This window comes from Eptatretus burgeri, chromosome 15, assembly GCF_056783735.1.
Source record: "Eptatretus burgeri isolate ZD-2024b chromosome 15, Ebu_testis_v1, whole genome shotgun sequence".
Lineage (NCBI taxonomy): Eukaryota > Metazoa > Chordata > Myxini > Myxiniformes > Myxinidae > Eptatretus > Eptatretus burgeri.
The window spans coordinates 28709905-28725186 of NC_140975.1; the positions used below are offsets into that span (position 1 = coordinate 28709905).

At 43.6% G+C, this 15282-nt stretch overlaps 1 protein-coding gene across 1 annotated transcript in view; it reads right to left on the reverse strand.

Annotated features, from left to right (window-relative positions):
* Window positions 1–15282, reverse strand: part of SF3B2 (splicing factor 3b subunit 2) — a 43630-nt gene continuing 28348 nt past the window's right edge. Inside the window, exons 7-23 of the mRNA XM_085857092.1 lie at window positions 9246–9354; window positions 8628–8746; window positions 7937–8054; window positions 7303–7469; window positions 6977–7174; window positions 6014–6166; window positions 5700–5774; window positions 3762–3989; window positions 3496–3645; window positions 3306–3395; window positions 3109–3216; window positions 2851–2958; window positions 1859–1998; window positions 1603–1704; window positions 1261–1357; window positions 901–1086; window positions 1–201 (exon numbers count right to left, since the gene is read on the reverse strand). Of these exons, the coding sequence (XP_085713218.1) occupies window positions 130–201; window positions 901–1086; window positions 1261–1357; window positions 1603–1704; window positions 1859–1998; window positions 2851–2958; window positions 3109–3216; window positions 3306–3395; window positions 3496–3645; window positions 3762–3989; window positions 5700–5774; window positions 6014–6166; window positions 6977–7174; window positions 7303–7469; window positions 7937–8054; window positions 8628–8746; window positions 9246–9354 (2220 nt within the window). The 3' untranslated portion in view covers window positions 1–129. The remainder of the gene's footprint in view (window positions 202–900; window positions 1087–1260; window positions 1358–1602; window positions 1705–1858; window positions 1999–2850; window positions 2959–3108; window positions 3217–3305; window positions 3396–3495; window positions 3646–3761; window positions 3990–5699; window positions 5775–6013; window positions 6167–6976; window positions 7175–7302; window positions 7470–7936; window positions 8055–8627; window positions 8747–9245; window positions 9355–15282) is intronic.

The following is a 15282-nucleotide window of genomic DNA, read 5'->3' on the forward strand; positions in this document are numbered from 1 at the left end:
TAAGGGCATTTCATCAACAAAAGATCCAATGGGTTTATTTTAACATGTTACAACCTAAAAAGGAAACAAAGTTTTACTTGTTGATAAAAAGCTGTACCCAATGTAAGACGAAGCGCAAAGACATAACATTCAAAATTTGAACTCCTTGTATTTCTTTGTCGTTTTGTTGGAGTCTTGCGCTTGGGCCTTCCGCTTCTTTTGCTGTGAACAAAAAGTAAAACGATTAATAAAACCTGAACAGTTAGGAAAGAAAACAATGAAAAAGGACGCGTGAAGAAGATGGCATCTCCATGAAAAGCAAAGCCATCGATCAAAGTGGACACGACCCTCCAGGTAGGTCAACAAAGATGAATTGAGAGAGAGAGAGAGTGGGGGAAACGGGGCAATCTGGATGCTTTAGATAGCGTCCTTATAAACCGAGGTTCCACGCATGAATTGCCAGAGGAGGAGAAAACTTGTTTAGGAAGAAGCAAGTGGATGAGCTTTGGGTGTGAGAGGTTTCTTTCTTTGCCAATCTCAATAAGGTTTAGATTGGCAAAGCACAAATCGGTTCATCAAGGGGAAGAAAGAAAAAAAACGCAGCCGGTGCAAGAAAAAAAGAATCTTAAACAAATTAGGAACGGCAAAGAAATAGGAATGACAGAGCATGAACAAAGCATGGAATACATGTATGAATGGTGCAACAAACACAGCGACAGCACGCATGCTCTCAGCCCCAGCACACACATGAACAGAACCAGCATGCGTGAACAGCCTGCGATACAGCATGGTTTTGGTCACGTCCAAAGGACACACACCCTATCTGGGGTGAGCGATGTCTTTCAGGTGTCCCCATTACCCCCTCCCCTGTTCCTGCCCCACCCCCCAACCAACAAGCCTTCTACAATAACCCGCACTAACCTTTTGTTTGGCGGCGTGCTCTGCGACCATGTCACTGAAATCCTCCTTCTCAACCTGTGCCTGTTGTTCTCGGACACGTTCCTCATATTTCTGTGTCATTGCCATGGGATCCATTTCAAGCTCTTCTGGGGCCAATGCCACTTCCACACCCTGAACCTCAGGTCCAGAGCCCTTCTTACTTACAACCTGCGAATGGAAAAGTGGAGAGAGGGGAAAGGAGCGAGAGATGGGGGGGATTGCACACCGTACGATCTTTGCATGGTTTGCTGTGGGAGAAAGGGAGGGGAAATCTGCCAAATCATTCACTACAGATAGGCTGGTGGTTCAAAGAAAGGTCAACAGTGTGATGCAATAGCTCACCGCAGACATATCATAAATGTGTGCTGAGCCCATCATAGCCACACCCACACCGATCTTCTTCTCCGGCAAAGGAACGTATAACTGTGGAGTCTCACCTCTGCAAAGTATATCCCAATCATAATCATTACCAATAGCAGAAACAGTCGATTTACTGATATGGGATGTGCCAGTGGAGACTTTCTACAGTATATCCAAAGACATGGTGGGGAGGGAAGGTAGGGAGTGTCTGGGAAAGATTAAATTTTTTTTTTTAAAAGGATAAATTCCACTGTTATGGCAAGCATCAAGTGCAAGATCATTTTTACAGGATAATAAAACACCATGGATGAAATTAGGACTTACCCATCGATCCCCTCCTCAATCTTCTTCTTCCTAAGCTCAATCAACTCAGGGGTTTCCATGCCGGCCGGTACCGAGGCAAAGCCCCCTGGGGTCACAAGCCCACTGCACAAATCACCATAAAAGATTCGGATTAGGATCAGAACGAGACTTGAATCTGCAACGTCCGAAATTGGACATTGGTCACAACACAGAGTTTCCAAACAGTTGCCGGAATTGGCTAATACCCGGAAGAACCATAAAGGCCTTTAGGTTTCACCTGTCTGCCGGAGTTATGAAGCCAGTGTCATCTGGATTTTCTTCATCACTTTCTTCCTCCTCTTCTGAAGACTCCTCCTCATCAGAAGGCTCCAACTCACCCCATGGTGTTCGATCTACCTCTTCTTCCTCAATCTTTGCCTGCACACCAACACAACAGTACCTAAATAGTCAGGTCAATGAGCTGATGAACAGCTATGGAGCTGTTCATCAGGCCTGCACACAGATACTCAACCCCCAAAACAAAAATGAGATATTTTGGTTTCAGAAATAAATGAGCAAAGCACCCTGACACTAAACCCAGAGGTTCCCACACTTGTGGAAAAGTATGAGGGCCGGGGTGGTATAACTTCGAGGTTCGCACATTTGCCTCCGAGCTCGCTCTCCCTCACCTGGGTTTGAGTCTCAACCCAGCTATAAACTGTCATCCTGGTGATTCACATGCAGAGTGAGCCATCAATGCGTGTTAAACTGATGGGCGTTATACTGTGTATCCCATCTGCCAGCATTATTTGGTGGATGTTAAATATCCCATGGTATCATTCACGAGGAGTAGGTTAGTTATCGCTGACACCCTGAACAAATTACAGTCCTGCACACTTATTCAGGAATCATGGTCTAAATGGTGATCCATCTTGGATTGTATCATGCAGCACATGGGCAGCCACAAAGTGGGAGCAGGGAGGGTCCAGTATTGAACCTTATTGCTTTGGCAGAACCGATGCTCTGCATTAAGCAAGGTACATGATGCGACATGACATATGTATTATAGTACAAAAGCACCAAGTAAAGTGTTATTATGGAACCGCATGGAACCAAAGCCAGATATTCTCAATTGTTTCTATGACATATGCACCGTGCTTTGGCCGATAACGTGGTGTGGCAGAACGCAACCGCATGATCGAGTGGTGCCATTCTGTACTCTTGTGTTTCAGATCCATCGCTGCTGCAAACTACGAGCCTTAAAATTCATAGAGAGGTCAGCATTTTTACCTGGAACTCCTGCGCATTGGTGCCAAAAACGTCACCGTAGAGTGGGCGGCCCATCTCATCGACGGGTGGCTTTCCCCAACCACCTGCGTGGTAGCCAAAAGAACAGCCCTGCAACAGCACGGTGACACAGTTAAAAGTGTGAGCGATCGAGGAGAGATGCAGACGTATTTTGATTGACAGTTTGCAGTATTTCACCGACACAAAAACAAAATAGATAAGAACGTTCTCTTGATAAGCAAGCAGCATTTGAGGCCACACCTCTGGGATAGGGCAGTTGAGCCCAGGAACCTTGAGGTTTGGATAAGAAGGCGGGGGACCGTAGCGCTGCATTGCGATGAGCCATGGCGGAGGAACTTTGAACGAGTTCTACTGATACCAAATGAAATGAGTGAGCATTTCACCAAAGCAGCAAATAACGTCAAACTCTTTTAATCTCGGATAACACAAAGCCTCACCGCGCCAACTGGCATCCCAAGCGCACTTCGGAGCTCATCAGAAAGGTCACCAGGTTTTTTCTCCTTCAGGCGAGTTTCAAACTCCTTACCCTGCACACAAAATATTATGCATGAGGAAAGCCACAACACAAACGATTGCAGTGAAGCTTTGAATGTATTCTCAGACACAAGAAATGATACACTTGATTACCTCGTAGTATAGGTCGCCGTGTATTGTCATTTTGGGCTTCGTCTGCCACTTGAAGAAAGCGTCATGCAGCTTCTGGTAGTCAATGTCAATCTTGCCGAGCTTCGGCCGAACCTTCTCACGCATCTTGGACTTCAAGGTTTTTTGTTCTTCCTGAAAACAAGGCCACAAAGCCAGTGCTGCAAGTTGCTCCCACCACCTTTGGAATCAGGTCTGTGCCAATTGAAATCAAACGTTCTGCCTAGTCCAACACCTCACAGGACACGTACCTTTTCCTGCAGCGCCTGCCTCATTTCCATGATTCCCGTACGTTTGATGAATTCAGGGAGGTCGAAAGGTGGCTTTTCAATCCCCCTTTTCCCCTGAAGGTACTTGCGCTTGAAACACCAGTGTCGTGGGACGGGGACTGTGTTGCGCGTCGACTTCAGGAGAACCAACAGTTTTGGATCATGCGCCGTCACGTCGTGCATTTCGACCACATCGGGGCGTGCCACGAGCTGCGGGAAATGACCGGGAAAATTTGTCGATGTGGTCCTTTGAAATGATACGAGGAAATAAACAATCACCCCACATACATGTCTTCTTCTTCTTCTTTCGGCTGCTCCCATTAGGGGTCGCCACAGCGGATCATCCGTGTGATCCGCATAGTGATTTGGCACATGTTTTACGCCGGATGCCCTTCCTGACGCAACCCTGGTCGCCTCTTACGACACAGGGATATGGTACACCTATTTTAACCGGGGTATACACCGGCCCAGTATACTGGTACTCATTTCGCCGACCTCGGAAGGATGACAGGCTGAGTCAACCCCCTGGTGTATTAATTCAGTGGCCCAACGGGGCTTGAACTCAGGACCTTTTGGATCCCAAGCTGCTGCCCTAACCACTGCGCCAACACCAGGCTCAATCACCCCACATACATGTAGTCATTCAAAATGGTTTCCATCTGCAGTTTCCTTCAAAACCGGTTCATTTCCGATGTACTGAAACATTATTTTTGTGGGCATTCCAGATCACCGAAGTCTGCAAAATGACATTTTTTTTATCAACAATATAATCATTCCAAAGTTGCGTGCCCAATAAGACATTAAAGGCCAATAACCCGAGCACCAAGTAAAGTACAATGAAAGCAAAACAAATAAAATGGAGGCCAACTTTAAAAAAAAAAAAAATTATAAGGAAAGATATATTACCTCCACCACCGAAGGTGGACAGAGCTCATATTTCACATCAGTCTATTTGTCTGTCTGTGATCAGGATAAAAAGTTGTGCACGGGTTTGGACAGAACTTTGAACGACTACACGTGTGTCGGGTGGTTGTTTATTGGCGGACAGGTTGGGTATGTAACAAGGACAAACATGGACAAGTGATTCTGCGTAATTGAGAGACGGGGCCAAAAACTATGTCGCGCACGATATTTCAATAAGTTTTGGACTGGTTATGCCAAAACTTGGTGGATGAGTTGGGTAGGTGACAAGAACAAGCCGATGAGATTTCGGTGAAGGTCCAAGTTCAGATCCGGCCTATCAGTGGGATTCAAAACGTACACAATAGCCTCGTGGAGGTAATGCGCTGCACTCAGTGCCATTCTACTTGGTAAGCTTTACGATGCATTTCTACAAATAATACATTTGGTGTCATCATACGAATGAACACATGTATAAGAGGAAAAAAAAAAACAAACAAAAAAAACTCAACATGAAATGTGACTTGGCACGTTTCAGAGAAAACAAATCCGAGGGATCAATTTGAGTCCAAATGCGATCGCTACAATTTCCAGAGCATTCACACACCAATGATGTCAGGTTAGTGTTTCTCTGAAGGACAAGGTGAATAAGACAGAGAGAATAGAAGCCAGTTGACATTACCAGTTAACCAAACTATTGTGGACTGGTTTGGGTCCAGACCACTTACAAATACAGTAAGAGGTAAAAGCTGGACAAATCACATAAAACACTCAAGGATTCCTTAGTTTTGCTGAGAATCACGTAGACGTCTTATCAGCAAGAGAACGGCCATTTTATTCTCATGGAAAAGAACAAACCATCCCATCACCCATTTTGGATGGGCAAATAGCCTGATGAGCAGCACTTTTGGTGCCATTCCATCGTGCTGATTATTGTTGTTGTTCTACGGCTCTCCCCCCAATGAAATACTATCGCATATCAGCTCGTTTGAAATAAAGTGGCAAGGTGTCATCACCAACCTGCTTTAACTCTGCCACACTCATTCTGTTGATTCGTCGAAGCTTCTTCTTGGACAGCTTAGGTACTTGCGACTCCTGTCGAGGACAATCATCAATGCAACGTGACAAAATATTCCAGCTCTTGCACGAGCCTCAATCTATTAACTGAAGCACGCAAGCCATGACACCGCAAGCTTTGTGGCAAGTGCCTTACACAGCCATCGATCAAACCAAGTACAAAACACAAATGGGTAAAGAGAAATCTTTGAGAAAAACTAACAGATTTGTTAACAAACAAACATTAAAAAACAAGCTCAACACAGACACATCCTTACCATGTCATCACTGTCATCGTCATCGTCGTCATCGTCGTCGTCACTGTCTTTTCCTTTCTCTGGCTCCTTTTTCTTTTTCAGTGCTGCGGCATCGGCTTCCAAATTCTTTTTCTCCATTTCCTTCTCTTTGTCTTTCTTCACATCCTCAGAGAGCTGTGTGAGCAAAAATATTTACTTTTGTGTAAAAGGTGATCTACATGTTGCACTTGCACAAAAGTAACATCTCCGATGCCCCGTGAGCCACCCCAGCTGATTTGCCATTAAAACCATGTCAAACGAGACATAATTTGACATCGTGAAGTCGACCGATATGCCTCCGCCCACATCAAGTCTTTGCTTACTGAAACTTTAATATCGAATCTGCACATATGTATGCATCATGGTACACGTACTTAGCTTCGTTCAAACCCCAGAGCCAATGGTATCACATTAACTGGAGTTTTCATGTGACCTCTGACCTTGTAGTAACAAATAATCTATCATGGATGGACGCACTGACGGAGGTTTATACAAACTTGAACCAAGTTTGAGTAAAATCCCTTCATCCATTCTCAAGTATCACATTTATAATCGGACATGACCTTTGACCGCTTGAAGCCAAAATCTAATCAGTAAATCTTTGCATCATAATATAATACTTCGACCAAGTTTGTTCGAAATCCCATCACTGGTTCAGAAGTTAGCGTGGTGGCAATTTTTACCGATGTGACCTTTGACCTCTTGACCCCATAATCTTAGCAGTTTATATTTACATCATTAAACACACCTGTACCAAGTTTGATTTGGATAATTTCTGCCGTTCTCGAGTTACCGCGGTAACGAAAACCTATCACAGACGGGCAACTCAAAAGCATAATACCTCCGGAAAACAAGAACACAACCTCCGGCGACTTTATCGTGGAGGCACAAAGAAGAAGAAGAATAAGAAGAAGAAGAAGAAGAAGAAGAAGAAGAAGAAGTTACCTTGAAGGCCTGAAAGATCTTCCGGAAGTGGATGAAGTGCGGATCATAAATCTCTGGCTCTTCAGTGACATACTCTATTTCAATGTAGTCTTTATCATAGTCTTCATCATCCTTCCTTTCCCTTCCACTCTCCTTGCTCTGCTCCTGTTGCTTCTTCTTTCTTCGCTTCTTCTTGTTCTTTTTCCGACGATTCTTAGACTAGGCACAAGACATCCATGTTGTTTCGCACAGAACAGAACACCATCTTTCGATTCAAGGAGAGTCATTTCGAAAAAATAAAAATAAAAAAATCAATCGATAAATAACTAAACAATCCGGATTTTTACCTCTTTCACAGTCACTGTTGTTGGGACCGATTGCAATTCCTCCCTTCTCTGCTCCTCATCCTCTCCCTCATCATCTTCTCTTTCACCGACTTCGTCATCATCCTCATCATCTGCTACCCCAGCCAAATCAACAACTGCTTTTGGCACTTTGAGGTGAGACTCATCCTCTGCGTGGAAGGGCATAGGAGTAACAATATATATATATATATATTTTTTTTTTTTGGCCAATCAAAAACCCACCGTCCCCTCACACCCAGGTTTCATCCGTGCCATTTAACTCGTATCTTTTTGGAAACTTTTCCCTTCTTTCTCTCTCTCTCCTATCCTTTTCAGGTCTCTTCCTTTTCCATTATACTGCATCAGTGATTTAGCTCCCCCACAGCTCCACACCATGTATATGGAAATAAACAGTCCCTTTGTCTCGATATTACTGTTGTGTTGGAACTTAATTTCTTAAGTCAGGATAGGGGTGGTTAAGTAAAGAGTGGATCAAGTGTTTCAGAAAGTGTTTAAAAGCAGAAAAGCTACAAATTATTCACAAGTTATAAAATTTGACTCAGCCAACATTAAATATTGGTATCACATGAACACAGCCAATATTAAAAAGACTCAGTAATGACTGAAATCGAATTACCTGGAGCTGGGTCAGCCATCTTGGCTACTTCCTCCTGGCGGATTTCTTTGTACTGAAGAACCCGCTCCAGTGCCTGAGGGATCCGTGGTTCCAACCTAAGTGATGGCCCTTCATCCGTCTGAGGAAACAGGGACAAGTATTTATATTGGAGTAGTAGGCAGGCGCTGCTGACAGAGACAATGACCAAGGAGGTTCGATCAAAGTCACATTTGCTTTGCCCCTGTAAATGACTTGGACGCAGTGAATAATTCAGCATGGTAGTTACATCACTCCTGGAGTATTGCGAAGCGACCGATACAATACCTCCCACACAGAATGGTTGTGGTATGGGCACACAATGTCCTACAAGGTAGGTACGTGAGTGGCTAGAAATGTAAAAAAAGAGAAAAAAAAAGGGAGTGAGTGCATGTGTCCGTCCGTGTGCTTGTCTGTCTGCCTGTCTTTACATTCCAAGCCACTCGTGTACCTTAGTCCTTAGTGGGACATCATGTGTCAGTATCACAATCAAATTCCAAATTTATGGGGGGTGGGTGGACTGGGGAGACGATGCCTCCCGTAAAATAATCACACGATGAAGGGAGAGTAGCCCTTTGAGAAGACGGATCGATTCGTTCGATAAAGTAGAGTAAAGAATCTAAAGGAGTGGCTTAGAGTGTGGAATGTTGTGGGTAAGCAGGACCAGACAACTGACCTGCCTATTCTCGTCTCCTGGAGGTGGGGGTGGACCCTGTGGGCGTGAAGGCACCGAGCTCAGGTTTGAGGTCTGACTCAGGGTTGATGTGGAGATGACAGGCATGCTGGGAACCGGTCCTGATTGAAAAGAGGAGATAGTCTAAAAATGCAAGATTTATCACAATGGCAGTCTTCCCCTACACAGTGCATTAGGAGTCATCAAAACGATTAAAAGGAAAACCTTAATGACAATGGAGAAATTTGAACTCACAAATTGTGAACAAATTTTTCGCAACCTTTCCTGAACCACAATGCGCAAGCTATCCGTCATTCAGGAAACATGAAGCCGTGAATAAACGTTTGTGGAAACACGTTAAAGATTAATTAGATTATCTCAGTCATGGGTCATTACTGCGATTCTTCGACACATCATTTGCCTGTTTTCACAAACGTCTGTGAATTAACCGATGCAGAGACTTCTTGGGCGACGCATTTCAATGGATACTTTTCCAAGGTGAAAACCAAGGTCAAGGAAAAGCAAGTGCTGCAAAAATGCAACGCAATATCAATGGCACAAGAAGAGGTGGGTTTCAAATTTGAAGCAGAACCTGCATGCATCAATGAGCAAAGAACTTACCACGAGGACCCAGAGCAGGGGATTGTGGGAGAGATGGTGCCACAGTGAGTGGGACCAACTGCTTTCGGATAATTTCCTGCTGCCTTTCCTGTTCTAAAAGTGCTGCAGCCTGACAAGATGACAAACACACAAAACATTTGATAATCACATGCATGTTGACATGAAAGGAGGTGGTGTTTGGGGGGGGGGAAGAGTCGCATCAGAGCATGCATCGTGTGAATGTCATACATAATCCAGCAATCATTGAAATATCACGGATTTGAATATTGTGGGTTTCGACCAATCGCGGCTAAATTACTGTGTTCCAATTTAGTTATCGCGGGATTTCATTCCGGCCAATGGTGGTTTTTGAGCTGAGATGAGTCATCTGTTGTGTCCGCTTGTACTACGAGCCTTTTGTTGTTTCTTACACATCGTTTTTAATGGAGCGCAAATGTAAAACAATGGACAAAATTAGTTGTGCCAAAAGGCAGAGAAATGTTATGACGTTGGGTTGGGGGGAAAAAAAAAACAAAGAAAAGAAAAAACAAACAAACAGTTGTTACATCAGTTGCCTGGAGGTGAAAGTGCGACATCTGTGGGCCGCCATTCCAGGATCTATTAAATCAACTGGGTGGTGCCATCCGTGAAAGCGAGTAAAATATCTGTACAAGTGTTGCCGTCAGTTCTCCGGAAAGCAAAAAGTGTCATTCCAGTCCCATGATCCTCACATTGAAAGGTTTGTAAAAGCCCTTATACGTTTGGTTCGAGGGCCAAACAGAAAAAAAGTGCCTTTGAGTGGTCCTGTGGTACGTGAGAAATCATTGCGGATTTATCAACGTTTCCACAAATCAACCGGGGCTGGAAGACTCCAGTTAAACCATGGCTTCCCACAAGTTCCGTGCCAGCAAGCTCCATGCCATCAACATCTCTCTTGGGACAGTCGTAGGCCTTCTCCAGGTCCACAAATCCCAATGGCATCTCACCTTGCACCTCCAACCTTGTTTATAGCAGATGTTTTTGCACGAACATCCCATCCGTCATCCCCCTACCCTTTCAGGACCCTTGCTGCTCTTCTCCGGTCTCCACCTCCACAGTCTTCCTTATCTTCCTGTCCAGAATCCTCTCCAGCACCTTCATGACATGACTAAGGAATGTAATACCCCTGTACTTGCCGAGATCTTGAACATCTCCTTTCCACTTCCATATCTGCACAATTAACCCTGTCCATAAATCCTCTGGAATTGAACACTCTCTCTCACACGTACATTCAACAGCCTCTTCGTCCAACTGACTCGGACTTCTCCCACTGTAGTCATCATTTCTGGACACACCTCATCAATGCCTGACATTCTTCCTGTCTTAATTCTCTTCAATGCTGTCTGCACTTCCTCCTCTGTAATCTCCACAAACTCCATTTTCTTCGATACAAAACACGGTTGCTCTAGCTCACCGTACTGATCCCCCCCCCCCGGACACTAGCCTCCCACCACCATTCTTAATCACCGCCCCTACCCATCATGCCCAGACAATCCTTATCCCTGTTGTTCAGTTCTCTCAGAACTGAAACGCGTATCGTCAAGAGGCAAAGAGAAACACAGGTTACCAAAACACCACCATTGTCAAACAGGCAATTAATCTGACCACTGCACACCAGGCCATATCCACGCATGCGCAGACGCAACATAGCAATACATCACACCTGTCACGAGCCAATTTATGTCACCTTCCTCCCACCATCCCCTTCCAACCTGCTGTACACCTCCACTTCTCCACATCATTCCTCACCTTATACACAGCTCTCCTTGCTGCTTTCTTCTTCTGCCAATACAGGTGCAGAAACCCTGCATATGGATGCCTCCTCCATCTTTTATCTTCTCTGGCCTCATCCAAACCTCCTTCTTTTCACCAACTGCCTTTGCTTTACCCTTTGTCTACCATACCTGGTTTCTATCCCTCGACGATGCACCCTTTCTTGACGTCCTTCCACACAAAAATTCTGCAATTCCCCGAAACACATCTCCATCCTTCTTGCACCACTCCTCCAAACCTTCCACTTCTTCGTTACGTTGGTAATACCTAGCTCTCAACCTCTCCTTGTACTCAACGATGAAGTTTCCCCAGCACATGCCTCAACTAATAATTATCATTCGACCCCTGATCTTAATCTCCCTCCTTTGCTTCATCCACACCACAAGCTTGTGCTGAGTGGTAACATGCTCTTCCACCACTGCATTACAATCCTGAATCTCCCGCAACTGTTGCTTCCTTACCACCACGAAAAACAGTTCTGTTCTACGTCGTCCACTCCGAAAGGTGATCTTGCAGCTTTTCCACTTTTGAAATAATGAACCAGCTTTGGCCATCCCATTCCTCACCATCAGCTCCCCCAGCACTGAACCATCTCCATTCCTCTTCACCCAGCTCCGCTACTCCTACATGTGCGTTAAAAGTCCCCCACAATGCACAGCATCACCTCCAGCTCAACCATTCCCATCATCCTCTCCAGTGCATCCCTGAATTCCTGCTTCTCCACCCCAGTCTTTCCCGTTTGTGGCCCATATACCAACATAACACACTCCATTTGCCTCTCTATCAACACCCATGCCATAACTATCTGTCCCTGCCATCCTTCCACTCTGACCACCTGCTTGCTGATCTCTTCCAATGCTATTATTCTGCTGCCATTACTCCTTCCATCCCCACCCATGTGCAACAGCTTGTATCCTCCTCCAAACCTCTTCGCCTTGTCGCCTTTCCATCTGGACTCCTTCACACACAACACTTCCAACCTTCTTCTCTGCATCATCTCCACCACCTCGACTCCTCCCCCCTCCACACTGATCCCACATTCAAACGACCTCGCCTGATCTTGCTTCTGAACCATTGCCAGACTTGCAGAGCTAGTACCATTTTGATCAGTTTGGGATGCTCTTCCCTCCCCATGATACCGAATTAATCAATCAGTAGCACTGTCCTCTGGCTGACCTGCCATTTCAATGTTAACATGGGATATGTATGTATGTACGTGTGTATATATATATATATATATATATATATATATATATATATATATATATATATATATATATATATATATATATATATATATATATATATATATATATATATATGTTTATTACCTCCACCACCAAAGGTGAAATAGGTTATGTTTTCACCCCTCATTGTCTCTTTGTGTAGAGGATATCTCAAGAAGTTGTGGATGGATTTGGATGAAACTTGGTGGACACGTTGGGTGTGTGACCACAGAAAATTGATTCGATTTTGGTGAAGATCTGAATCTGGATCTGGATATGAGAATTATTTAATTTTTAAAATGATTCTTCACCATTGAGAGGGCCTAAAACGATATATAGCATGATAGTTCAAAAATTTATTGGGCCCAATATGTTCTCGTGGATCAGGCATTACGTGGCGGAGGTATGCGCTCTACCGAGTGCCTTTCAAGTTTAAATTGTGATGGGTTTATTTCTGGCTGCTGCTAAACTTCCTCTATTTTCTCAAAGCCAAAGAATCGAACACAACTCTCCTCCCACTTTTCCCATAGGCCCTTGCTTTTAACAATTGCAGCATTTTCCAGGAACATAACTTCTGTGATATTTGAGGGTTTACTGCATGTATAATCACCCCTAAATGCACTTAACATGATAATTTGATCCTAGTTCTGGCTTATTAGGGTACCCTGTGAGTACAGGGTACCCTATTGTTTTTCTTCTGTTTATTATTACGCATTATTATTATTATTTTTCCGCCGGCATTTTGCACCCTTTTTCGCTTTAAAAATCATTTTCTCTGGGACACTAAGTCCGATCGACAGGAAATTTTTACCATAGTATGTATCTTTTTTGATAGCACAATCCCATTATAATTATGACGTCATTGGTCACGTGGTACGGTCGCCATCTTGAAAAAAGCGATAAACTTTGGACATCTGTATCTCGGAAACCGTGCAATGGAAAATTTTTTCGTTTGATACATTTTACTAAGCTCCCTATGGAGAACACGTGTGATTTTTCGTGACGTCATAGGTGAAGCGATATACCGGTGAAAATTCGTCAAGTAGAACGCTGTACAGGAAAAATCTGAAAAATTTTGAGCATCATCTACGCCTAAAATCACCGACGAAAATGTTTTTCTTGACGTCATCGATGACGTATTTCGGCCGCCATCTTGTTTTTTAGTGTTTTTTTTTAAAAAATCTTCTTCGCCAGAAGGGCTGGACAGATTAAGGCGAAACTTTACAAGTACATTCCCCCTGATGTCCTCTTTCAAGTTTGTTAATTTGTTGTTGATACGTCACATGGTTTGGCGGCCATCTTGAAAAAACCCTAAAACCTTCAAACATCTTCTTCTGCAGAAGCGCTGGTCCCATGAAGGCGAGATTTCACAAGTATATTCGTGAGATCCATGCGATGCAAGTTTGTTAATTTCGAAGTGATAGGTCACATGGTTTGGCCGCCATGTTGGATTTAAGAAAAATATTAAATAATGTTTTCTCTGGTATTTCATAAGCCATCGAAGCGAAAATTTGCAAGTGCCTTCCTCCCTCAACTCTGCATACATGGTAAAAAATTTTTCCCTCAGAAGTCACATGGTTTGGCGGCCATCTTGGATAGAAAAATAGACCTTATCCGATTTTCACGAAACTTCACAAACTTGTTCAGGTCGACGATGGAAAGCAGAATTTAAATTTATGATATCATAGGTCACAAGGTTCGGCAGCCATCTTGGATTGAAAATGAATAAATTTTAAAAATCTTCTTCTCCAGAAGGGCAAGACAGATGAAGACGAAACTTCACACATATATTCCCCATGAGGTCCTTTCTCAAGTTTGTTAATTTGTTCTTGATCGGTCACATGGTTTGGCGGCCATCTTGAAAAAACCCGAAAACCTTCAAACATCTTCTTCTCCAAAAGCGTTGGCCCAATGAAGGGGAGATTTCAGAACTATATTCGGGACAGGAAGGCGATATAAGTTTGTTAATTTCGAATTGATAAGTCACATGGTTTAGCCGCCATCTTGGATTTAAGAAAAATATTAAATAATGTTTTCTCTGGAACCGCTTAACCAAACGAATCGAAAATTTGTAATTATCATCAAGCAGGCAGTATGCAACGCTTGGTAAAAATTATGATGTCACACGTCACATGGTTTGGCGGCCATCTTGGATTGAAAAACGCACCTTTACCGATTAACACGAAACTTCACTTACGTGTTCCAATACCCAGTTGGAAGCAGAATGTAAATTTCTGATGTCATAGGTCACATGGTTCGTCAGCCATCTTGGATTGAAAAACAATATCTTCAAACGTCTTTTTCTCTGAAACGGCTGAACAGATCCAGGCGAAACTCCACCACTATGACCGCCTCTCCATGACGAATAAAAAGTTCTCACCCCCTTTTGAGGTACGATGCAACGTTTGGCAGCCATATTGGATTGAAGGAAAAATATTAATTAATGTTTACTCTGGAACTACTGCATCAATAAATGTGAAACATCAAGGTTATGGTGGAACGCTCATGCGGAATGAGGGTTTGAAATTTCAACGGGATCGGGCCCAGGGTTTGGCAGCCATGTTGGTTTTAAGAAAAATATTAAATAATGTTTTCTCTGGAACTGCTTAACCTGGAGAAGCGAAAATTTGCAGTTATCATCCACCATCGTGTTTGCACACGTGGTGCAAATTATGACATCACAAGTCACATGGTTTGGCCGCCATCTTGGATTGAAGGATAAATATTAATTAATGTTTACTCTGGAACCGCTGCCTCTATATATGCGAAACTTCACATTTATAATTCAGGTGACATGCAAAACAAAAGTTTAAAATTTTAACCTGATCGGTCACGCGGTTTGGGAGCCAGAATTATTTAATTATTTGAATCTGGAAGCCAGTAATAAGGAAATTGAACGCTTTGTGCTGCCCGGTTCGTAACTCGTCTGTTCCGTGCCGTCTCGAAGCAGGCCTGTGTTTGTATCACCATTAAATAATGTTTTCTCTGGCACCGCTTATCCGATAAATGCGAAACTTTGC